The 26540-nt window shown below is 41.4% G+C and overlaps 1 protein-coding gene across 2 annotated transcripts in view; it reads right to left on the bottom strand.

Annotated features, from left to right (window-relative positions):
• The window catches only part of frmd4b.L (FERM domain containing 4B L homeolog), a 156866-nt gene that overhangs the window by 71621 nt on the left and 58705 nt on the right, over positions 1-26540 (bottom strand). For both annotated transcript variants that reach the window (XM_018259191.2, XM_041590888.1), the window contains exons 2-7: positions 26414-26479; positions 25983-26077; positions 24376-24468; positions 15097-15181; positions 4257-4313; positions 1761-1783 (exon numbers count right to left, since the gene is read on the bottom strand). In XM_018259191.2, coding sequence (XP_018114680.1) covers positions 1761-1783; positions 4257-4313; positions 15097-15181; positions 24376-24468; positions 25983-26077; positions 26414-26479 — 419 coding nt within the window. The remainder of the gene's footprint in view (positions 1-1760; positions 1784-4256; positions 4314-15096; positions 15182-24375; positions 24469-25982; positions 26078-26413; positions 26480-26540) is intronic.

Raw genomic sequence — 26540 nt, 5'->3', positions numbered from 1 at the left:
GATAAATTTACCCCAGAACGTCTGCCACCTGCCCTGACTTTAGTGTGCTCTGACCAGTGCACACATGTGATGTCTTTAAACAGAGATTTTGGGGTGAAAATATCTATTTACTGTCATGTCTAGGCCTAAAACTGTGTATGAATGTGTCTCTGAATGTCAGATTTAATTTTAAACATGTGTAATTCACAACTGCTGCCCAAATGGAAGCAATATGGACAGGTCACCCCCAGTCATTCCCCGGCCCTTGGTGGGGGCCTCAGATAAATATTATCTCCTAAATAAGTCAGAACACAGAGTTAAAGGAACAGCAACATCAATAAATGAAATTGTTTTAAAGTACTATAAATGTAATGTAGTGTTGCCCTTAGGGATGCACCAAATCCACTATTTTGGATTCGGCCGAACCCCGAATCCTTTGTCAAAGATTCGGCCGAATACCGAACCGAATCCTAATTTGCATATGCAAATAAGGGGTGGAAGGGGAATTTTACTTCCTTGTTTTGCGACAAAAAGTCACGCAATTTCCCTCCTCGCCCCTAATTTGCATATGCAAATTAGGATTAGGATTCGGATTTCGGTTCGGCCAGGCAGAAGGATCCGGCCGAATCCGAATCCTGTTGAAAAAGGCTGATTCCTGCCCGAATCCCGAACCGAATCCTGGATTCGGTGCATCTCTAGTTGCCCTGCACTGGTAAAACTGCTGTGTTTGCTTCAGAAACACTAGTATAGTTTATATAAATAAGCTGCTGTGTAGCAATGGGAGCAGCCATTCAAAGGAGAAAAGGCTCAGGTTACACAGCAGATAACACAAACTCTGTAGAACATAATGGTGTTATCTGTTATCCACTATTTAACCTGTGCCATATAGCCCTTTTTCAATTTCCACCATAGCTACACAGCAGCTTGTTTATATGAACTATAGTAGTACTTATCTGTTATCTGCTGTGTATCCTGTGCTTGAATGGCTGCCCCCATGGCTACACAGCAGCTTGTTTGTATAAACTATAGTAGTACCTATCTGTTATCTATTGTGTATCCTGTGCTTGAATGACTGCCCCCATGGCTACACAGCAGCTTGTTTATATAAACTATAGTAGTACTTATCTGTTATCTACGGTGTATCCGGTGCTTGAATGGCTGCCCCCTGGCTACACAGCAGCTTGTTTGTATAAACTATAGTAGTACTTATCTGTTATTTACTGTGTATCCTGTGCTTGAATGGCTGCCCCCATGGCTACACAGCAGCTTGTTTATATAAACTATAGTAGTAATTATCTGTTATCTACTGTGTATCCTGTGCTTGAATGGCTGCCCCCATGGCTACACAGCAGCTTGTTTATATAAACTATAATAGTGTTTCTGAAGCAAACACATCAGTTTTACCAGTGCAGGGCAACAGTACATGATATTTTCATTACTTTAAAACAATTTCATTTTTTGGTGTTACTGTTCATTTAAAGCAGAACTGAGCCCCGGCACAAACTGTTAATTAAACTCAGAGATGACAGACGGCCCTAATTCAGTGTGTCTCAAGATGGGATGATCCCACTTCGGGCAGTAACTAATCCCCGGCTATTTTAGGCTTTCCAACACCCTCTCCTTATCTGCCCCCACTGTCTACAGACTCTCCCTCCCTCTCACACTTCAGACGGTACTTGAAATGCCCCAAGGGAGGGCAGCCTGCGGGCTTGGCAGCCGTGCCTACTATTCACCAAGCAACACTGGACATGAATGTACATGAAACACGCATGATTAATTACCTGCTGTAGTCTCCTCTGGCCTCCTGCAATTTGGGCAAAGAAAGAGAGAGAGAAAAAGAAAGAAGGGGTTTAGAATTGGATTATCTCAAAGCAGCGGTCAGGCTGAGGTCATTACTATAAATCATAATGTGTCTATCTGCTGGGCCATTTATTATTATTATAAAGGCTGATACAGCGCTGTCTGCTCACTGATTCAATCCCAGCAAAGTTGACTGCAGTATGATTAAAGGGGAAGCTCACCCTATTTTTTTATGGCGAGCTTCCCCTTTCTATTCTTACTCTCTGCACCAGTGAAATACAGCCCTACCTGGTTCACTAGGGTCAGAGTGAAAGCAAATGGATTTAGAGGCCAGGTTTTTGGTCCTTGTTCATGTTTATTGTTCCATTCTGGTCCCTTCCGGGTTTGAAAGTTGGTGGCTTGGTGGGTTTTCTATATCTGTGTTAATCAGGAGCGGAGCCTTTAATTAGAACCACATGGCCAATACAGCCCAGCAGTGAAGTGGTTAAATTGAAAAGGAGAATCTGCAAGGCTGGATCACCAGGTCTTTTAATCAGCTGGCTTGCTACATTGTTTCAGGAGTCGAAACCACAGGTGCAGAAAATATAAACAGCCAGACAGATACATTTACAAATACAGTTTTCTTTCACTATGCAAAAATCTATTTTTTTTGGGCAGTGACCCCTTTAAGGAGGCCGCACATTAATCCAGTCATTTGAAATTACATTACTGAATCTGAATAGTTTTTAAGCTATTGTTGTTGGCCCTCCAGCAAAACACAGGTTTATAGGGGGCCTGGAAAATGGCTCATGGAGGAATATCCTTTGCATACAGCTGTGCCTCAAATATCTAGTAAATGATGATAAATCCTTCAAATGAAAGTTAGTTTCCCATTAAAAAGGCTGTTGCTTGCAGTCTGTTCTGTATCAGAATTACAGCACTGATGAAATATTCATGTTGCAGGACTGCTTAGGAGTTGTACAGCCAGCGGCATGAATATTTCATAAGCAAATAGAATTAATGTGCGGCCGGGTTGTGTCTGATTCAGACACAGTGTTGTGAGAGTTGAAAATGAACACTTGGCTCTCTGAACTCACAGACAAAAACGAAACATCAGTTTGTCCTGTCGGATACAGGGAGTTGTAGTGCAACAACAGCTGGAGGGCCACATCCCTAATGTATATACTTAAACTAGTGAACAACAGTTATGCAAAGTCTGCTGCGTGCTTGTACTGCAGAACCAGTGCTGGGAACATGAACTCCAATAGCCAGACATTCTCTAAAATATAAATATGAATTTTTTTTCTTGCTTGTTTTTAATGAACCAATCAAGCAATCAATCATCTTCATAAACAGGGCAGCAAAATCCAAATACTGCTGAACTACAACTCCCAGACTTCTTCAACATACTGTAAATGGTTTAAGCATGCTGGGAGTTGTAGTCCAGCAACATCAGTCTCTATGTAACTGTTCTGGCAGTCCACGATCCTACGGGGAGACTCATGTCCACACTTTGGGTCTCCAATTATAGGCAACATCAGGGGATAAACACTAGGCCCTCCAGCTGAACTACAATACCCATCATTCCTTGGGAGCCAACAGACTCAACCCCTGCCAAAAGCATTGACTGGCCTTTCAATATGCTTTCCAGCTCCTGTGCAACTTATCTGCCACTTAGCACAACATGTTGGGATATGTAGCATAGGCTTAATAAAAGCAACGGCAATTCAGGTGGCAGTTAACAGGTTAAATAAACCTCACACCTGTATCTGAATATGGGAAAGTCACCCTGATGGCCATGGAACCATCCCTACCTGTGTAATGGTCAGCGTGTGTATATAAAGAATAAATGACACAGCAGGGAGCTGCCCTACAGACACACATAATAAGTCATCTCACTAGTTTGAGTGCAAAAATCCCCAGCCTGACCTTCTCTGTATTGAAGGGGTTAACAGTGTGATTATATTTGTGCAACACACAGGCAGGTGAAAGGAACATCAACTACACAAGCATCACAAGACACAGCACATGGAAAAACTAAACACAAAACATGGACTAGCAAATAATCAGCACAAACACACATCGACAATGGCTTTGAAACATAATGCAAACACACACAAGGACTCACAACATAATACAAAGCTTGGGATGGGATGGTAGGGTCACACAACATGGCACTTTGCAGAGTAAGACAAAGCACAGTAGAACATAACAGCGACACACAACACAATGCAAAATGCAAACACTGGCAGGTTCACATAACAACACAAAAAAGAAGGGCTGGAAGGATCACATATCATCATACAACACACAAGGTCATGCAACACAAGAGCTGGAAGGGTGAGAAGATAACACAAAACATACATGAGGCGGAAAGTTGGCGACATATGACAGATACACTTCATCACACCACTCACACTTCTGCAAACACTAAATACAAATGGCAGGTAGACAACTTGAATACAACAGGTGAGAAGAGAAAAGAGAGAAAACCTTACCTGTAAAATGAGCGCAGCCAACTTAAATATGATCTCGCTGTTCACTTCTATCTGGCCCTGTTGACATAAGAATAGGGAGTGTGAGCTCAGCAGTCAAGTGTTACACGATTGTCACTCCGGTGCTGCACCTCCAGCTCCACTACAACAACAGAATGTACCATTGCACTCCGGAGGGGTGGCCAGTCCCACGAGGGTTGGATTACATTCAAAAGGTGTGTGAGCCTGTTTGCTTTCCACCTCTGCACTAAAGCTTAAAGTGCCCTGAGCTGCAGTCAGGCAGTGGGACACAATATATACACACAATACACACACACACTTCTTACTCTTATAAAGGCACTATGTGCATGGTATAATATAGGGGAGAGTTGGGAGAAGTTTTACCTGCTAGTGATGGACTTTACTGATCCCTGCGATAAGGCTGAACAGGGCAGGATTTGGGCACAAAGGCACCTTTATGTGCAGACAGGGGCTTAACCCTCCAAACACACATTCACCTGCAGCCTTCCAAATTCTGTACAACTGCATCCCGGAATCCTGGGTTGTTTAAAAGGGTTTCTCACCTTCCAAACACTTTTTTTTTTCCAGTTCAATTGTTTTCAGATTTTTCATCAGAAATAAAGACTTTTTTCAATCGCTGTCCAATTTAATTTTTTTTTACCATGTTTCCAAAATCTACGTTTTAAGTTTAATGTCCCTTTCTCTGGCGTCTCAGTCTGACAGCTCAGTGAGATTCAGGAGCAGACTCTAAACTGTTAAAATTTTGCAACATTTACTTGATACATCTCTGGAATATTAGCAACTATTGTATCAGCTGCCTTTGATAAAACTCAGGGATTCTGCTCAACAGGGACAAAGATAACAAAGAGATCAGTTTTTTAGGGTAAGGGCACACGGGCAGATTCGGGGAGATTAGTCGCCCTAGCGACAAATCTCCTCTTCTTCGGGGCGACAATCTCCCCTAACTGCCTTCCCTTACCTCCCCGCCGGCTATAATGAAAAATCGACAGCGGGATGCACTTCGGGGTGATTGTCACCCTGAAGAAGAGGCGATTTGTAACCGAGGCGACTAATTTCCCCAAATCTGCCCTTGTGCCCTTACCCTAAATGTATCAATTTAGATCAGATACAGGGTCAACGACCCCCCCCCCTCCCCAGAGCTGCTTTTGAAGGTGAAAACTGACACTTTAGGGTGGTGGATGACGAGGAAACTTCAGGCGACTTCAGAAAACCGATACGATCCGGATGCCATCCCGGCGGTGGGAAGGCTTTTCGGGGAAGCCTTACACTTTAATATTAGAGAAAAAATCACACATAGACAGGGCCAGATTTCCTTGCCTAGGCCATGCCCCTTATCCGCATGGTCCTAGTGCCTGCACTGCCCCTCCCACTAGCTGTGCGTCCCCAGTGCTCCCCATAAAGCGCTGGGCGGCATGCCGTCCTAAATATATACCCGTCCGAGGCCAAGCCTTTGTGGCCTCGCCACAAATCCGGGCCTGCACATAGAAAATACAAAGTAATTGCAAAAAGTCTTTATTGAAGTGGTGAACTATCTGAAGCCAACTAAACTGAAACAAGTGTTGGAAGGTGAACAACCCCTTTAACAAGTGCATGGCTGAACTGAAACAATATGATCAAGAATTACAAGTAAGAAAGCAGGTTGTTACACTGTGACGGGGTTTGGCAAATTTATCCCAAAGCCCTGATGCTTTCTGTGCAGAACTCAATAAAAAAAATTGAATTTCATGAACTGTTTTTGATTTAGTTCTATCAGTGTTGACCTTAAAGATGTTTTTTTTGAAACCAGCCACATACAAATCCCCCATACTGCATGGTTATTTAGTAAGCAGTTGAGGTGTATGCTGCATGGCTCTGGGGTGTGCCTCTGAACTATTTTCCAAATCATGCAGCACTTTTTGAATTTTATAGGCAGGGAGTTTTAAAGGGAAGATCTGACAACCCTTCGCCTTTAAAGGAGAACTAAAGCTTCACTACAGAAATAGGCTAGAAATGTACATTATATTTTGTGCTTCTGTACCAGCCCAAGGCAACCACAACCCTTTAGCAGTAAAGATCTGTGTCTCCAAAGATGCCCCAGTAGCTCCCCATCTTCTTTTCACTGCACATGCTCTGTGCTGCTGTCACTTACTGAGCTTAGGGACCCACTCACAATATACAGTACAGTTATGGGACCTGTTATCCAGAATGCTCAGGACCTGGGGTTTTTCAGATAACAGATCTTTCCATAATTTGGGTCTTCATACTTTAAGTCTACTAGAAAATCATATAAACATGAAATAAACCCAATAGGCTGGTTTTGCTTCCAATAAGGATGAATTGCATCTTAATTGAGATCAAGTACAAGCTACTGTTTTATTATTACACAGAAAAAGGAAATCATTTTTTAAAAACTTGAATTATTTGGATAAAATAAAGTCTATGGGAGATGGCCTTTCTGTAATTTGGAGCTTTCTGGACAATGGGTTTCCGGATAACGGTGAGCATTGTAACTCTGTGCTTATTCACATGAATATTCTGGCATCTAGGCTGCACCTGGGCTTTGGTTTCAAAAGCTTCTGAATGAATCTGAAATATGAATTGTTTCCTATTGACTAAACTCGCCTCTCCTTGTATACGGTCTTAGTACAATGGGGTGCGTTCACGCTTATTAGAGGCGGCGGCGATGTGTTACAAACTGTTGACACAGAATGGGAGAAAGAAGGATAAAGTAGAGCCAGTGAGAGTTAAGTAGAATTTACTCCTCCTCTGGCTTTTATCCTTCACTCGTGTAGGAGGACAATGGAGGAGGAGGGCCGCACCCAAGTAACAATAGGGAATTATTATTATTATTATAGGGTGTGTAAACTGTCAGCTGTGTGACCCGAATGGATTATAGAATGCATGTCTTTGTATTGTGAAAGCTACGGATCTGTCTGTGGGGGAAGTGAACCCCTGCTTTCCAAGACCAAGATGGTACAGTCTCAAGTAATACAAATGTCCCCTTTAATAGAAGGACTGTAAAAATACAGATTGTCATATTTAAAGGAGCCACACTCTTTCTAAGGACCCATAGAGGGGAGAAATATAATTTCCTTGCACACCACAGACACAAGCTGTCCACTTTAAAGGAGAACTAAGCCCTAAAAATGAATGTAGCTAGAAATGCCATATTTTATACACTGATCTTATTGAACCAGCCTAACCGTTCAGGAACTCCATCAGCGAAGTAATGATTCAAGCATTCAAAGTTGTCACATGAGTTTCTCCATCTTGTCATGGGAAAACATTTTTTTTCAAAATGCATCAGTTAATAGTGCTTCTGCAGCAAACTTCTGCACTGAAATCCAATTCTCAAAAGAGCAAACTGATTTTTTTATATTCAATTTTGAAATCTGACATGGGGCTATATTGTCAGTATTGTCAATTTCCCAGCTGCCCTCAGTCATATGACTTGTGCTCTGATAAACTCTTTACTGCTGTACTGCAAGTTGGCGTCCTATCATCCCCCCCCCCCAGCAGCCTAACAAAAGAACAATGGGAAGGTAATCAGATAACAGCTCCCTAACACAAGATAACAGCTGCCTGGTAGATCTAAGAACAATACTCAATAGTAAAAGCCAAGTCCCACCGAGACTGATTCAGTTACATTAAGTAGGAGAAATAACAGCCTGCCAGAAAGTAGTTCCATCCTAAAGTGCATTCACAAGTCACATGACTGGGGGCAGCTGGGAAACTGACAATATGTCTAGCCCCATGTCAGATTTCAAAATTGAATATAAAAAAATCTGTTTGCTATTTTGAGAAATGGATTTCAGTGCAGAATTCTGCTGGATCAGCACTATTAACTTACTCATTTTGATTTTTTTTTGTTTTCCCATGACAGTATCCCTTTAAGTATGAGAAATAACAGCCTGCCAGAAAGCAGTTCTATCCTAAAGTGCATTCACAAGTCACATGACTGGGGGCAGCTGGGAAACTGACAATATATCTAGCCCCATGTCAGATTTCAAAATTGAATAAAAAAAAAAATCTGTTTGCTCTTCTGAGAATTGAATTTCAGTGCAGAAGACTGCTGGAGTAGCACTATTAACTGATGTGTTTTGAAAAAAACCTGTTTTCCCCATGACAGTATCCCTTTATGCTTAGGGGTCGTCACAAATCATCAAGCAGAAAATGATGGTTTGCCTCAGTTGCCTGTCATATAAGCTGATGCTACAGGGCTGATTATTACTTTCTGATGCTAATTGTGTTGGTTTTTAGGCGGCTGTGTACCTATAATCTGAATTTTTTTATAAATGAGCCTCATATTTTGACAATTCAATTCTATATATTCACAGTATATTGTTCGTCGGTCCCTAAGCACAGGTAGATGACAGCCTGTCCTGCATCAGGTCGGGTACCTGCAGAATACCAGAAATATGATTGGATTATACTTCATTTGCACAGTGTATGGGTTTCCCGCAGGTTTACTTACTCTTTAGTCTCCTTTAAGGATTCAGTTTAAAATTAACCTATTTTTTTCTATTTAATTGCTACTGCTTATTTCAGAATCCAACATCACTGTACTAAAGGGGATCATGGGGACACTAAACAACATATAGAACTCTTATTTCTGGTCCAGGCCCACAGGATAAGAGACCACGAGTCACTCAAACAAACAAAAGTTTCCCTTTAAATTTGTTCTGCTGCTTTGCCACAATAAATATACACACGATTACATCACTGGATATTGTTACATAAGTGAATCTGATTAATTGCAATGCAGGTGCAATAAACCTACATTTTAATGACCCTCCCAACTTTACATAATCAATTAGACCATCACTTTCCAGGAGGTGTCCCTTTTCCCAAGGAAGGATTGGGAGAACAGCGTTGGGTAATGAGGTTCCTGCCCAGTGATTAATACCAGCTCATTCCTGCTCTGTATTCCTAATGGATTTATTATACCCACAGCTAAGAGATGGAGGAGGGACACACAACTGCATGACATGCTCATACCTGTACATTAACTAAACCCCATGCTTAAATTGATATAAACATGAGAACCTTAAGTACAATGAAAAGAGCAATTCAGCAATAACCATCCATGTGTGTATAATAATATCCCCTTCATGGTGCAGATTCCCTTTCATTGACTTTAAGGTCCCCATAGATGCGACGATTCTTCTTGCCGAACGACCGATTTTAGCAAAGTCCGACCAATCCTTCGAAATTATCGCGCGGTTAATGGGATTCGAACGATCGTACATCTTACAATTTTTCGGCCGACATCTGTCAGGAAATTGATCAGCCAGGTCAAAGAATCTTTGTCGGTCCCAGTACAATCTATCTATGTTTGCAGGGCCAAGCAGGCAGCTCCCCTTTGTTTTCCTGGCAAATTGGTCTTTTTAGTTGATGGTAAATTCGTACGATCGTTCTGAGAAGATCGTGGTCTCACGATGAGGATCTGAAATTTTAAAAATCTCAACATCTATGGCCAGCTTTAGAGTGGAATTGAATCACAGAGGCTTCCAAACACTGAGAAGGACATGCCATGTTTAGCAGTATGCCCTGCTATACACTTGCTATTCAATGCACCATCTCTCCCTACTATACCTACTATTCCACAGTCAAACTCCCTTCCCAGAGACTATTATCCCACTGTTACTATAGACACCATCTCTCCTTACTATACCTGCTATCCCACAGTCACACTCACTTCCCAGAGACTATAATCCCACTGTTACTATAGGCACCATCTCTCCCTACTATACCTGCTATCTCACAGTCACACTCCCTTCCAAGAGACTATTATCCCACTGTTACTATAGGCACCATCTCTCCCTACTATACCTGCTATCCCACAGTCACACTCCCTTCCCAGAGACTATTATCCACTGTTACTATAGGCACCATCTCTCCCTACTATACCTGCTATCCCACAGTAACACTCACTTCCCAGAGACTATTATCCCACTGTTACTATAGGCACCATCTCTCCCTACTATACCTGCTATCCCACAGTCACACTCCCTTCCCAGAGACTATTATCCACTGTTACTATAGGCACCATCTCTCCCTACTATACCTGCTATCCCCCAGTCACACTCCCTTCCCAGAGACTATTATCCCACTGTTACTATAGGCACCATCTCTCCCTACTATACCTGCTATCCCACAGTCACACTCCCTTCCCAGAGACTATTATCCACTGTTACTATAGGCACCATCTCTCCCTACTATACCTGCTATCCCACAGTCACACTCCCTTCCCAGAGACTATTATCCACTGTTACTATAGGCACCATCTCTCCCTACTATACCTGCTATCCCACAGTCACACTCCCTTCACAGAGACTATTTTCCACTGTTACTATAGGCACCATCTCTCCCTACTATACCTGCTATCCCACAGTCACACTCCCTTCCCAGAGACTATTATCCACTGTTACTATAGACACCATCTCTCCCTACTATACCTGCTATCCCACAGTCACACTCCCTTCCCAGAGACTATTATCCACTGTTACTATAGACACCATCTCTCCCTACTATACCTGCTATCCCACAGTCACACTCCCTTCCCAGAGACTATTATCCACTGTTACTATAGACACCATCTCTCCCTACTATACCTGCTATCCCACAGTCACACTCCCTTCCCAGAGACTATTATCCACTGTTACTATAGACACCATCTCTCCCTACTATACCTGCTATCCCACAGTCACACTCCCTTCCCAGAGACTATTATCCACTGTTACTATAGGCACCATCTCTCCCTACTATACCTGCTATCCCACAGTCACACTCCCTTCCCAGAGACTATTATCCACTGTTACTATAGACACCATCTCTCCCTACTATACCTGCTATCCCACAGTCACACTCCCTTCCCAGAGACTATTATCCCACTGTTACTATAGGCACCATCTCTCCCTACTATACCTGCTATCCCACAGTCACACTCCCTTCCCAGAGACTATTATCCACTGTTACTATAGGCACCATCTCTCCCTACTATACCTTGTATCCCACAGTCACACTCCCTTCCCTGCTCACAGCAGAAGGTCTGCCAATGGAAAAGCAATGCTGTTTTCAACAGCTGGAAAAGCTGCAAGTTTGATAAAAGCCAAGAAAATGATAGAGGAAATGATGAGGTTTGAGTATTTCCAAAACGTCTAAATATTAAGATGAGGAGGGATATGCTGTCCATGTACCTGGAAGCAAGAGGAACTGTTTACATATCTCTGGAGAGAAATTCGGGGGGGTTGATCTTGGTACATCACTGAGCTGTCAAGTAGGGAGTTGCTGGAAATAAAAATACAACTTTCCATCTGTCTCTCACTTGTTACATTCTTGGGAAGCTTTAGCCCTATCAGCCCTACCCTGTAAGCCACAGATTGAACTTTACAGCTAGCACTTAGATTCAGTAGAGTTCCTATGTATGTAAAGCAGAGAGGTAAAAAATCCAGGGATCAGTTCAGGATTTGACCAAATCCCAGCACCTTCTGCAAGAATCAGATGAATGCTCAGAGTTTGGCCAAAACCGCGACACTACTGGGCCTGCTTCCACTCACCCTTCCCACTCCTGTGCTGTGTTTACCTATAGTGTATGGACCCAGGGAAAGAGGGTAATGCTAGTATAGAACTAGATTAAATGAGATTCATTTTTGTTAAAAATTAAAAAAAATTAATCTCTTGAGAATTGCCAGGGGTGGGTTTTGTCACCCCTGGTGTTTTGCCAGAAAAGTACATTGAGTCTGGGCCTTTTACCGATAAGAGAGGATAATGGAAGCCTAAAACTGCAAGCTGAGTCAATAACACTGTTACAAAGGTTTGGAGAAAAATAAAGAGGGGGGGAAATATACAGTTACCTCCAAATACTTACAATTGCAAAAGGGAAAAAAAATCGGCATTAAACAATGTATTAGGGAATTCATGTGGGAAATGGCAAGATATCCCACATGAATGGAAGAGCAAGTGGGTAAGGAGATTTTAACATCCTATGGGGGTTATGTAATAAAGGGCACTAACTTTGCCCAGAAGCAGTAACCCATAGCAACCAATGAGCAGGTAGAATTAACCAGCAACCAGCTTGTTAGTTGCTATGGGTTACTGCTTAACTAAAGAAGTAGCTAGAAATGTTGTACATGATGTTTTGTGCTTCTGTACCAGCCCAAGGCAACCACAGCCCTTTAGCAGTAAAGATCGGTGTCTCCAAAGATGCCCCAGTAGCTCCCCATCTTCTTTTTTGCTGATTCACTGCACATGCTCTGTGCTGCTGTCACTTACTGAGCTTAGGGACCCACTCACAATATACAGTACACATAGAATAGAAATGTCACAATATAAGGCTGATTAGTAATTAATACAGATAATTACTACATGGCAGCAAAGAAACCAGTGCAATTAGCATCAGAATTTAATAATCAGCAAACCTGTAGCATCAGCTTATATTACAGGGGAAGCTCATTTTCTGCTGGATAATTAGTGACGAGCCCCAAGCTTAGCTTCTCAACAGCCAATCAGAGCCCACTGAGCATGTGAGTGTCACAGACACTTTCCAAGATGGTGACCCCCTGTGACAAGTTTGAAGTCCCGGATCATTGCTGCTATTGACAAGCTGAAACTTTACGCTGGTGCAGTACGTTCAGTATATAAAATATGGCATATTTAGCTATATTCAATTTTAGGGTTTAGTTCTCCTTTAATGTACAGTAAAGGGTTAAACGCAGGCTGTGTGAATCTGCTCAGTCCTGGCTTATAAATACATTTATAATAATAAAAAAATATATATAAATACTGCTTCTTGGAGAGTCTGAGGGTGACAGGCATGGGGCCCCACAGTCACCCCACTCTACTCCAGGGGACAAGCCAAAACACACAGGCTGTCACTACAAAAGCCAACTCCCTGCTGCAATCAGTCATTACTTCTGCATTCTGTAAGGCTTGCAGTGTTTGTAATGCCCATACATGGAGAAGGAAGAAAAACCGTATCCCGCGGTTGAATCCTGGCACAGCCATGGGTTAAACTCTGATCCGATGAAAACGAACAGAAATAGAGAACCACGCGGTCAGAATACGCCATGGGCCCAATTTGCATGGAGAGGCCATCTCTGAGCTAAACATTAATGGGCACTGCAGGGGAAGTGCCAAGTTCCACATCAGCAAGAGTGAATTAAATGGAATTTTGGAATTAGCTTTCATTAGCATTGCCATGGCCCATTAACAGGACTGCTGAAGCCGTTGGATTCTCTAATAAGATAAGGATGTAAAATACAGGTATAGGATCCGTTATCCGGAAACCCATTGTACAGACAGTTCCAAATTACAGGAAGGCAACCTCCCATATACTCCATTGTAATAAAATAATTCTAATTTTTACAAATTACTTACTTTTTCTCAGTAATAATAAAACAGTACCTTGTACTTGATCCCAACTAAGATATAATTAATCCTTATTGGCAGCAAAACCAGCCTATTGGGTTTATTTCATGTTTACATGGTTTTCTAGTAGACTTAAGGAATGAAGACACGAATTACGGAATGATCCGTTCTCTGGAAAACCCCAGGTCCAGAGCATTCTGGATAATAGGTCCTATACCTGTACAGCATTTATAGACATATTCATGGTTAGGATCCTTTAAGACATTCAGGAAAAATATGAAGTTCTATAAGGAACATAATCTGTTGGCAGAAAAATACAATATTATAAAAATACAAGAATATAGTACAGATCCCAGTGTCCTCACCCAGGTGAAGGAGTAATAGGGGTTACCCCTAAGTGTCAGTAACTATTTGGAGCTGAAAGAGTCAACATAAGAAGCTTGGTGGTACAAGTATAGGATCCATTATCCGTAGACCCGCAAACCAGAGTGTTCCGAATTACAGATAGGCTGCCTCCCATAGACTCAGTTTTATCCAAATAATCCAAAATTCTCATAGTCATTTCCTTTTTAATAATAAAACAGTAGCTTGTACTTATTGGAAGCAAACTCAAGCCTATTGGATTAATTTAATGTTTCGTCTAATAGACTTAAGGTGGCCATAGACATAGAGATCTGCTCGTTTGGCGATGTCGCCAATTGAGAGGACCTCTCCCTTATATTCCCACATTAAATTGGGCGATATCAGGCTGATCCGATATGGGCGGTCAGATTCCGGGACCACATACACGCACAGATGCGCCCGTGATCCGACGGGATTTTTTTTAACCTGTCCGATCGAGATCTGGCCCGTCGTATGGCCCCACACACGGGCCAATAAATCTCAGTCTTTCATGGGTATGAAGGTCCAAATTACAGAAAGATCCATTATTCAGAAAACCCCAGGTCCCGAGCATTCTGGATAACAGGTCTCAGACCTGTACTGGGAATCCTCCTGGCAGGGCTGGTATTGGAGCAGGATAATCATGAATTACAGTTTTTTTTTAACTCTTGTATAAATAAAGTGATATTTATGGACCAGTTTCTCAGCCAGAACCTAAAAAGTTTAGGTGGTGTTCTTCCCTCTCCTACCAATAGAGGTCACTGTCCTCATCCCACCTCCAAGTAGCTACAGGTGAAGACTGCAGTAATGGCCCTATGGACTATTTACAATAAGGGTCGGACTGGGAGGCCTCCGGACCACCTGTCACAACCCCCTTTAGCCCCCCAAGACAGTTAACAAGGCTCCTCCTGGGAGCTATTATTCTTTCTATGGCAGTGCAGTTGTACTAGCAGGAGGCACAATGGGGCAAACCATTATATAAGTCTAACTGCAGGAAGCCTCTAGTTATACCCATGTAGAGAGAACACTAGTGATGATGGTTTGAACCAGAGATGCTTGCAGTGCAATACATATGGCAGCCACCAGTCATTACCTTGAACACACAGGCCTTGGCATTCAGGAAAAATAGCTCCACCGTTGTAATATCCTTAAGGAATGTTATGCTTTCTATGTAAAACCTGAAAGAGAAAAAAAAAAAAAAGAAATATTTATTTTTAAAATCTGGGATTGGGACAGAAGCCAAAGTCTTAATTAAAATTTCCTGTTGGCGGATAGAGAATAACGGCAGTTGCTGTAGGGTAGAAATGCAAATCCACTACCTGCTTCTTGATTGTATTTATACATATGGTTGGGGGCTGACAGTGTTGCCTCAGACAGTACAGTATCAGCACAGCTGGGAGGTGGGTGCTGCCATTTTGTTCTCATTATTAGACAGAACAGTATCATAGTATGGCTTATTGTGGGAACAGAACATTTCTTCTCTGTATTATCAGTATTTATACATATGAATGTGTGCAGCAGAATTGTTTCCGTTAGACAGTTCTGTTTAGAGAATTTGTTATAATTTGCCTTGTGATTTGCCTACAAGTATCCAGTCCTCCACTCCACCTGCCCAATCACAGCACATTCCGGTTTTTTTAAGGTTAGGAACCCCTATTGTTTAATAAAAGAATATTATTACAAGTCACCTTGGAGTTGCCTGTATAACTCAGCCTGCAGCCTTGTGCCTTTATATGGTCACGTAACCCCTCAGTGACTTCTAATATCCTTATCATTTACATTAGGGGGTACATTATCCCTTATAATACATGAGTGATACTCAGAGTTCCCTGTATAACTCAGCCTGCAGCCTTGTGCCTTTATATGGTCACGTAACCCCTCAGTGACTTCTAATATCCTTATCATTTACAGTAGGGGGTACATTATCCCTTATAATACATGAGTGATACTCAGAGTTCCCTGTATAACTCAGCCTGCAGCCTTGTGCCTTTATATGGTCACAGAACAACCCCTCAGTGACTTCTAATATCCTTATCATTTATAGTAGGGGGTTCATTATCCCTTATAATACATGAGTGATACTCAGAGTTCCCTGTATAACTCAGCCTGCAGCCTTGTGCCTTTATATTGTCACAGAACAACCCCTCAGTGACTTCTAATATCCTTATAATTTACATTAGGGGGTTCATTATCCCTTATAATACATGAGTGATACTCAGAGTTCCCTGTATAACTCAGCCTACAGTCTTGTGCCTTTATATGGTCACAGAACCCCCTCAGTGACTTATGATATCCTTATCATTTACAGCAGGGGGTACATTATCCCTTATAATACATGAGTGATACTCAGAGTTCCCTGTATAACTCAGCCTTATAACTCAGCCTGCAGCCTTGTGCCCTTATATGGTCACAGAACCCCTCAGTGACTTTGAAAATCCTTATATCAATGTTTTGGTGACATATTCAGACCTTTATCATATCGAGTTATTGCTGTGAATGTGTTTACTGAACTACCACCGCGCAGTTGGTGAATTTTTTTGTGAGCACCCTCCATTATGATGGTGTATATATATATATATATATATATATATATATATATATATATATATATATATATATATATATATATATATATATATTTATATATATATATATATATTTATTTATTTATTTATTTTTTTTCAAAAAGTATCTGCACTCTGTCTTGGTTCTATGGTGGGTGCTTGGTTTTTTATTAAATCATCACCCAAGAGGGGCCGAAACGTTGGAAGAAATTTTCCGACATATGAGCAAGTCCTCGCTGGTGTATACAGGAATAGTTTGTCAATACCAGACAGCAAGCTGAAGGGCTTTTCCTTTCCTGTTTCACCAACAATATTACTGTTTTTCTCCCAGTAATGATGTACAGGAAGAGCTTTCTATAAAAGATACCAACAATTCTGCGGGTGGAACCAGAAGTCGGCTATTGTATGAGAGACGAGTGAAATGGCCAAAGGACAGAGGAGAAATTATTATTCACCCCCCACCCGTGTATCAATTTCTTCCTAAACAATAACATGGTTATCAATCATTCATCGGAAGTTTTAAGACTTAGATGAATGGGAGACCATGGACAGCCATGCCTTGTGCATCTCAATTCGTTGAAAATAAACCAATCAGCATGCACATTTTAAAATACCATTTATGGAACAGTTTAGAAATATGGATCTTAAAGTCATTATCCCTGGACACACACACATCTTCTCAGACTCCAACGGGAGATGTGACATGATGTGAGTGCAAGAGCGTACTATACAAGCTATGGTCTAATTTCCTTGTACACTCAGGCTACAGATACTTCCTGCAGCGACGGGGAGTTTATACGTGAGCACAGACCAGGGTTAAAAATATAAAACACATGCACCACTGAGATAAGGTGCTGTCTGACTTGGAACAAGACAGCTGTGGTCTAGTAGCCCAGATGGGCTGATTTGACTGTCCTTTTTGTAGCCGACTACCTTCATTTAATGAAAGCAAAGCCCATAATAACCCACACATGGCCCTGAAAGATAACATTTGTGGGGCGTAGAGCATGTCATTGTGCAGGGATATTCATTAACTTACGAATGAGCACATATCAGAGAATGACTATTGTTATACCCCATACAGTAGCATGACTTTACTCTGAGTGGTAACCAGTATTTACTAACATGGTTTGTGTTTCCTTTTGGGTGTACAGCATCCGAAATCCTTTTGAAATAAAATAATCTAAAACTGCCTGTGCATGGTTTTAAAAACTGGTATTCGGGTCTCCATCTGAGCAGCCCCCCACTCACTGTAATTCTGACACCAACACAACTACTCATTGTTTAACTATCACATCCTGCGTGATACCCAGAGCCACCTTTGTACTCACTTGGCAACGTGTATGTTTATTATGGGTCACACACTGAATCTGAGTTGTTTCCATTACTGATGACTGGAGGGTTGTAATCCTGTCTTTCAATACAATGTTATTTTGTGGCTTTCTAGAACAGATCTATACATGCTTATGTGTAACTCAATTACCTTGTGTCTTTGGGGGGAATGTGAGGATAAGGGGGATAATCATGCTTGGTGTCCCATTCAGAAAACCTTAAATGCTGAGCTGTATTGAGACTATTATCCACTGTTACTATAGGCACCATCTCTCCCTACTATACCTGCTATCCCATAGTCACACTCCCTTCCCAGAGACTATTATCTACTGTTACTATAGACACCATCTCTCCCTACTATACCTGCTATCCCATAGTCACACTCCCTTCCCAGAGACTATTATCTACTGTTACTATAGACACCATCTCTCCCTACTATACCTGCTATCCCACAGTCACACTCCCTTCCCAGAGACTATTATCCCACTGTTACTATAGGCACCATCTCTCCCTACTATACCTGCTATCCCACAGTCACACTCCCTTCCCAGAGACTATTATCCCACTGTTACTATAGGCACCATCTCTCCCTACTATACCTGCTATCCCACAGTCACACTCCCTTCCCAGAGACTATTATCCCACTGTTACTATAGACACCATCTCTCCCTACTATACCTGCTATCCCACAGTCACACTCCCTTCCCAGAGACTATTATCCACTGTTACTATAGGCACCATCTCTCCCTACTATACCTGCTATCCCACAGTCACACTCCCTTCCCAGAGACTATTATCCCACTGTTACTATAGACACCATCTCTCCCTACTATACCTGCTATCCCACAGCCACACTCCCTTCCCAGAGACTATTATCCCACTGTTACTATAGACACCATCTCTCCCTACTATACCTGCTATCCCACAGTCACACTCCCTTCCCAGAGACTATTATCCCACTGTTACTATAGACACCATCTCTCCCTACTATACCTGCTATCCCACAGCCACACTCCCTTCCCAGAGACTATTATCCACTGTTACTATAGGCACCATCTCTCCCTACTATACCTGCTATCCCACAGTCACACTCCCTTCCCAGACACTATTATCCCACTGTTACTATAGGCACCATCTCTCCCTACTATACCTGCTATCCCACAGTCACACTCCCTTCCCATCTTTAAAAACTGTTGAGAAAAATACACCTATTATTTCCATTTGACTATGTTACTGTCTAGGCATTTCACCTTTTAACATAAGGATCACATAGTGAACAGTCGTCTTTATTGTCTGCAGACGGATCCTTATCACCCTCCAGGTGTCAGATTCATGTTCAGAACACACTGACAGGTATCAAGTGGTTGAATTTCTTTAGCTCACCCCGTTGGCATGCTGTAAGTAAGAGCCCTACAATAAGCCCTACCTGTCGTATATGAGGCTATCTTCAGATCTATGAGGGATTCTAATAAAACATTGCCCACAAATTACAGGTTTAAATGACCCAAAAATTGGAGGTATTGGAATGTGAACCCAGTGCAACTGAATCCTCATTGCTGGTGGAACAATAGGATGCCTTGTGCAGCACCGAGCAGCTATTTGCACACACACACAGATGTAATATGTCCTTGCTGGTAACATAATCCAATCTCATGTCAGTTTTATTTGGCTACAGCTGCACTGCAGATGCAATACTTTAGGAATATTGACAGAAACCCTGCTCTTCAGTGATCCAAGTTCAGACAAAGTAACGTTAGATCTTTAGCAAAAATTGAATATACCCAAGAGCCTAATATTTATAGACAGTTGGAGACTCCTTGGGATGGAATGAAAAGGGTTGGGTTATGGAAGATAGTTTATAGTACAAGTTGATCCAGGGACTGGTCCCATTGCCATTTTGGAGTCAGGAAGGAATTTTTCCCCCCTAGGCAGGTTACAATCCCTTATCTGGAAAGCCCCAGGTACTGAGTATTCTGGATAACAGGTCCCATACTATAGCCTGAAGTTGCCTTGTAGCAGCACATTTTGTCTTACCAGGTCTCATATTGAGCTGCCCAAATTGTGTCCTATTGTACATACCAGAATAATAATATTTTGCTGCAAAGACACCTCCATTATTCCAAAACAACCCCAGGCAAGTGTCGCGGCTGCCTACCACTAGTTCCGCTAATTACTAACAGCTTCCTACACTGCAAAAGATGCATTTTTAGGACATATCTTTTCTGGAGTCCTGTTGGCAGTTACGGAAAATGTGCATTGCTGTTAAACTGGTAATTCTGGCTAGTGCCGCAGCATTTTCCCTTTGCGCCAATGACTACGGTATGTCTGTAATGTTCATTCCGCCATTGTGATCTCCGACTGTCACCTGCAGAATTACTGTGGGCTGCTGGCGGTGTGTAGTCAGAAAAAAGTGCAAGACAACGAGGGTTCCTTCACGTCAGAGACACACGCCTCCCAAACGTGACCTCTTGCTAATAACAAGGGAAGCCGCCCACAGTATCGCTAAGAACCCCTGTACAGATCTGTTTTATGGAAGAGAGAGATAATAGATGGATCAATCACACATAGATAGACTGCCTATAGATAGATGATAAAAGATGTTTGATCAATTAGATTGATGGACACATGATAGATCAGTATCAATTACAGATAGATAAATTTCCTATAGATAGATAATAAAAATGGTTTGATCAGTTAAGGTGCCCATACATGGAGAGATCCGCTCGTTTGGCGATGTCGCCAAACGAGCGGATCTCCCTCCTATATGCCCACCTTGAGGTGGGCAATATCGGGCTGATCCGATCATGGACCCTAGGGCCCAACGATCGGATCCTATCGAACGCATATGGGCGGTCGGATCGCGGGACCGCATCAACGAACAGATGCGGCCGCGATCCGACGGGATTTTTAATCCCATCCGATCGACATCTGGCCGACTTTCGGCCAGATCTCGATCGGGGAAGCCTGTCGGGGGCCCCCATACACGGGCCAATAAGCTGCCGACTCGGTCTGTCGGCAGCTTTTATCGGCCCGTGTATGGCCACCTTTTGACCAATTATAGATAGATTGATGGACAGATCAATAACATATAGATAAATTGTCCATAGATAGATGATAAAAAGGGTTTGGTTAATTAGACCATTTATAGATTGATGGGTAGATGATAGATCAATTACAAATAGATAAACTGCCTATCGATAGATGATAAAAATGATTTGATCAGTTACGTCAATTATAGATGGATAGATCAATTACAGATAGATGGATAAATTGCCTATAAATAAATAATAAAAGGGGTACGATTAATTAGACCAATTATAGACAGATCAATTGCAGATAGATAGACAGACAGATAGGAAGGGGTTCCATTTATGAGATGGGCTTATGGAGAGATACTATTACTCTTTCCTCCCAAATAGCCTCTTAATGATGTTTTGTCTCTGTTATTTAAATACAATGCCGAGAGTCTTTGGCAAGTACCGCCCCTGCCCTAGTTCACAGGTTTTTAAGGGATAATCTCACTGACTCAGGGCAGCAGCAGTAGAGACTTTTCCTAAGAGTCAGCACACAGAAGGTACCACCCACGGAAGGCCTGGGCCCTTTAATTACAATGGGAAAATGAGTTGTAAAGGGAGCAGCACCTCCTGGTGGCCACTATATACACACACACATATATATATATATATATATATACACACACACACACACACACACACAAAACAGGTACGCACTCCTCCAATTAACTCTATGATCATCCGCCCGGGTGCTGCTACTGGGATTAACAATATAGAAACAAAAAAGTTGGCAGCGCACTCCAGAGACTTGTATGTAATAGAAAATCCTTTTATTATTTATGGCATAATGATCGACATTTTGGCTCCGCACACACAGGGCTTTTGGTGAAAAACAAAAACTTGTTGGCTTTATTACAACGTTTCGGCTCCTAAACTCGAGCCGGAAACTTCCTGATGACGGCTCGAGTTTAGGAGCCGAAACGTTGTAGTAAAGCCAACAAGTTTTTGTTTTTCACCAAAAGCCCTGTGTGTGCGGTTTTGTTTCGGGGTATACAAACCCCTTTCTCAAGCCAAGGGCAGCATTCAAGTAACAAGCATTGGTTTACACCTATTTATACAAAGTAACACAGGAAGTTACATATGGAACATGACATCATTAACGATCCTCACACATTAACCCCTTAATTGCTTAATGTTATCCATGCAGGCATATAACAACTCAGCGTTAGTCCACTGCATATCCAAATCCAGCTAAAAAGAAACAAAACAAAGAATAAAAAACAGAAATGAGACCAATGTTTATCCCATCATTGAAATACATATAGGTCATAGTCTCTATTAAGCCCATTTGGGGCCAATGTGTTTAATTGGTGTATCCACCATACCTCTCTTTTCCTCAGCAATAGCTCTCTATCACCACCCCGTCTGGGGGAGGGTACACATTCCAGAACCATATATTTCAAATCTGTATCCTTGTGTCCTTTCTCCACATAATGCTTAGAGACTGGCAGCTTCACATTGCCCTTCCTAATTGTAGATCTGTGTTGGGATATACGTGTTTTTATTTGTAATGTGGTCTCCCCCACATAGAGGAGACCACATGGACAAATTAACACATGAACAGCAAATTTAGTCAAACACGTATAGTACCCCCTTAGAGTATATTTACGACCCGTGGTCGGATGCTCAAATATTGTACCCTTATGTACACAACAACATTGGGAATAGGGCCCAAGCTAGGGCAAGGAAAACTAAGGTTCATCGTAAGGATAAAGAACAGTCTATACCATTTGTCACTCATTATAATGATCGTAGTAATATGGTGACTAACATTCTCCGTAAACATTGGGGGATTCTTCAATCCTCATATCCTGAAATTCAAGAATTTGGACGACCCCCATTAGTGTCATATAGAAGGGGGAGAACGTTAGGTAGTCAGTTGGTTCATTCTGATACGAAAGAAAATCAGGTTTTGACACAAACATATATGGGTACAAAATCGCGGGGGATGTTCCCTTGTTTAACATGTTCCCAATGTTGTTGTGTACATAAGGGTACAATATTTGAGCATCCGACCACGGGTCGTAAATATACTCTAAGGGGGTACTATACGTGTTTGACTAAATTTGCTGTTTATGTGTTAATTTGTCCATGTGGTCTCCTCTATGTGGGGGAGACCACATTACAAATAAAAACACGTATATCCCAACACAGATCTACAATTAGGAAGGGCAATGTGAAGCTGCCAGTCTCTAAGCATTATGTGGAGAAAGGACACAAGGATACAGATTTGAAATATATGGTTCTGGAATGTGTACCCTCCCCCAGACGGGGTGGTGATAGAGAGCTATTGCTGAGGAAAAGAGAGGTATGGTGGATACACCAATTAAACACATTGGCCCCAAATGGGCTTAATAGAGACTATGACCTATATGTATTTCTATGATGGGATAAACATTGGTCTCATTTCTGTTTTTTATTCTTTGTTTTGTTTCTTTTTAGCTGAATTTGGATATGCAGTGGACTAACGCTGAGTTGTTATATGCCTGCATGGATAACATTAAGCAATTAAGGGGTTAATGTGTGAGGATCGTTAATGATGTCATGTTCCATATGTAACTTCCTGTGTTACTTTGTATAAATAGGTGTAAACCAATGCTTGTTACTTGAATGCTGCCCTTGGCTTGAGAAAGGGGTTTGTATACCCCGAAACGTCGCCCTATGGGCTTTGGTATGTTTTTCTACAATATATATCTTTTTTTGCATACAAAACTTGGAGTGCTGTGTCAGTTTTTATTTTTTCTATGATATTGGCTACTTTGGCAGTGCCTTTTTGACTACTTGCACCCAGAAACCAAGAGGGTTGTGCGGCAATATCTCTTTTTATATAGTTTTATATATATATATATATATATATATATATATATATATATATATATATATATATATATATATATATATATATATATATGTATGGACATATAGAAAAGGCAATAACATGCCAATCTCACAGGTGATTTTTCTTTTCTGCATTAATGTGTTTCCTGATTTGACAAAACATTTGAACTGGGCCGTGGCAGTGGTTTTACAATTAGTTCAGATGATCCTGGATCACGGAGATGCCAGACTGAAATACTAACATTCAGCTTTGAACGTTTGGAATAATGGTCAAAAATAAAAGATGGCAAGTAATTGAAAAAAAGTCTTTATTTCCGTTAAACTATCTGAAAACAACGGAACTGCAAAAAAGTACTAGAGGCCTATATGCCGAAATAAAGGGCATTATGTACAAAGATGGGTGAAAACTTCCCTGTTCCTTAGGCTCTAACCAAGAGCAACAATCATAAATTAGATTTTGGGTTTAGTGCTGCTGGAATAATGAAAGCAGGCCTCTGATTGGCTACTGGGTAATGGGCTAGCAAAACATTAAGGCAAAAAGATAAAAATGAATAGTAACTTTACCTTACAACGAAGTAGAGCTGCACGGGCCCCGATTTCTTTGGAAAATCGTGATCCAGAACTCGCTGATCCAACTGGAGCCAGGCATACTGACCTCTGCACACAACAAATGAGGAAATATTAGGATTTACCAAACTGTGATTAAATGTGAGATATTTAGCCTACTGTGATTGGTCACTCACTGTCCAACTGAACTCCTGCTTTCCAGTGTGGCTTTCTGAACCAAAACCCAACATACTGGTACAGGTATAGGACCTGGGGTTTTCCGGATAACAGATCTTTCAGTAATCTAGATCTTCATACCTTAAGTCTACTAGAAAATCATGTAAACATTAAATAAACCCAATAGGCTGGTTGTGCTTCCAATAAGGAATAAGGGATTGAGTACAAGCTACTGTTTTATTATTACAGAGAAAAAGGAAATCATTTTTAAAAATTTGGATTATTTGAATAAAATGGAGTCTATGCGAGATAGCCTTTCCGTAATTCGTAGCTTTCTAGATAACAGGTTTCCGGATAACTGATCCCATTCATGTACAGTACAATTTCGATTTACTCAAAGGATAAACGTATGGACAAATCCAATTTCTGGGAAAATTTACAGTGAACCTAGGAGTAATGTAAAGAAAAATGGCAAAATTAGGAATGTTTTATTATTACAGAGAAAAAGGAAATAATTGAAAAAGAATCAAATTATTTGGATAAAATGCAGTCTATGGGATACGGCCTTTATGTCATTTGTAGCTTTCTGGATAAGAGGTTTCCGGATAACGGATCCCATCCATGTACAGTACAATTCTGATTTACTCAAAGGATAAACATTTGGACAAATCCAATAGGAAATCATTTAAAAAGAATTGAATTATTAGGATAAAATAGAGTCTATAGGAGGAGATTTTCCTGTAGTTTTCTGGATAACGGGTTACACAGGGAAATGGGGATACTTGGGAAACGGATCGTTGTCGCCAGAACAGGGCTTAGTCAGTGCTCCCCGATATGCGGCCTGATAAAAAATGTACATAAATAAATTACAGGATGTTTTCAATAATTGAAAGATCTCATTAAGGAAATGGCACTTTACATATGAACAAGCGCTAATTCATTCATCATCCACATTTCCAATAACAGAAGAGGCTGAGTCATTAAATATAAATGGAGGGTCGTTACATGACATGGGATTCCACAGAAACCAGTTGGACTGGGATATCTCACAAATGGCTTCTAGCAACCAAAACCAGCTGCTTCTGCCATTAATCATTCATCTCCCCCCCCAATTAAACCAATAGGCATCTGTTTATTTCATTATCCCTTCCCAGAAAATAAAATAATCATGCAGAAAGGAAAATAAATCACAACCCTCCTAAAAAAACAAGTAGTCCATTTCATTTATATGTATATTTGCCAGTTATTTGCATATTTAAAGGAGAAGTAAAGGCATTAATACAGCTGCAGGAAACTGACTTGAATCAGGTAACAGGGAGCCGCAACCAGGAAGGGGTAACACCTACAAACCAAAATCCAGCAAAAATAATGGGATCTGGCAAAATCCCAAACCATAAGAAGAAATTGCAGGTAGCCAGTAGTTGCCAGACAGAGTCACAGATACTCACGTGTCATCCAGGAATGAAATTCCAAAATATTCCTTCTCCTTCAGGCTGAAGTGTGAGGCCACCAGATCTAGCAGCTCCCGGGATAAGAGTTTGGGCTGGAGAAGAAGACAAACATTAATTAGAGATTTGATAAATTCCAAAGCAAATGTGAGCGTACAATAGATACTACAGCAAAGCACTGTTGGATGCTGGGAGTTGTAGTTTCACTCCAGTTGAAAAGGCCAGATGTCTCTGTTCTTATACACTTTAAATGTCTAAGATTTTTGCATGATGCATTAACAATAAGCAGGGACAAGAGATATTGTTGGACTAGTATTCTACTTAATATTGTCTCGCTCATCCAAGCAGCAGCTGGATCCCATCACAAATTTGGAACCGGAGTAGTTTTTGGGCCCCCCTGATCCAAACGAATAAATGCAAAGGTTTCCTACCTGAACCAGCAACTCCAGCTCCCGGTCGTCTAAGAGGTGAATCTTGCAGTGCCGGCCCTCTGCCATCTGTCAAACCCAAATTATTTCATAGAGTTAGAAGCAAAGCATTGTAGGTCATTTAAAGCAC

This window comes from Xenopus laevis, chromosome 4L (genome assembly GCF_017654675.1).
Source record: "Xenopus laevis strain J_2021 chromosome 4L, Xenopus_laevis_v10.1, whole genome shotgun sequence".
Lineage (NCBI taxonomy): Eukaryota > Metazoa > Chordata > Amphibia > Anura > Pipidae > Xenopus > Xenopus laevis.
Note: the sequence above shows the minus strand (reverse complement) of the source record. Positions and strands in the feature narration are given on the sequence as shown.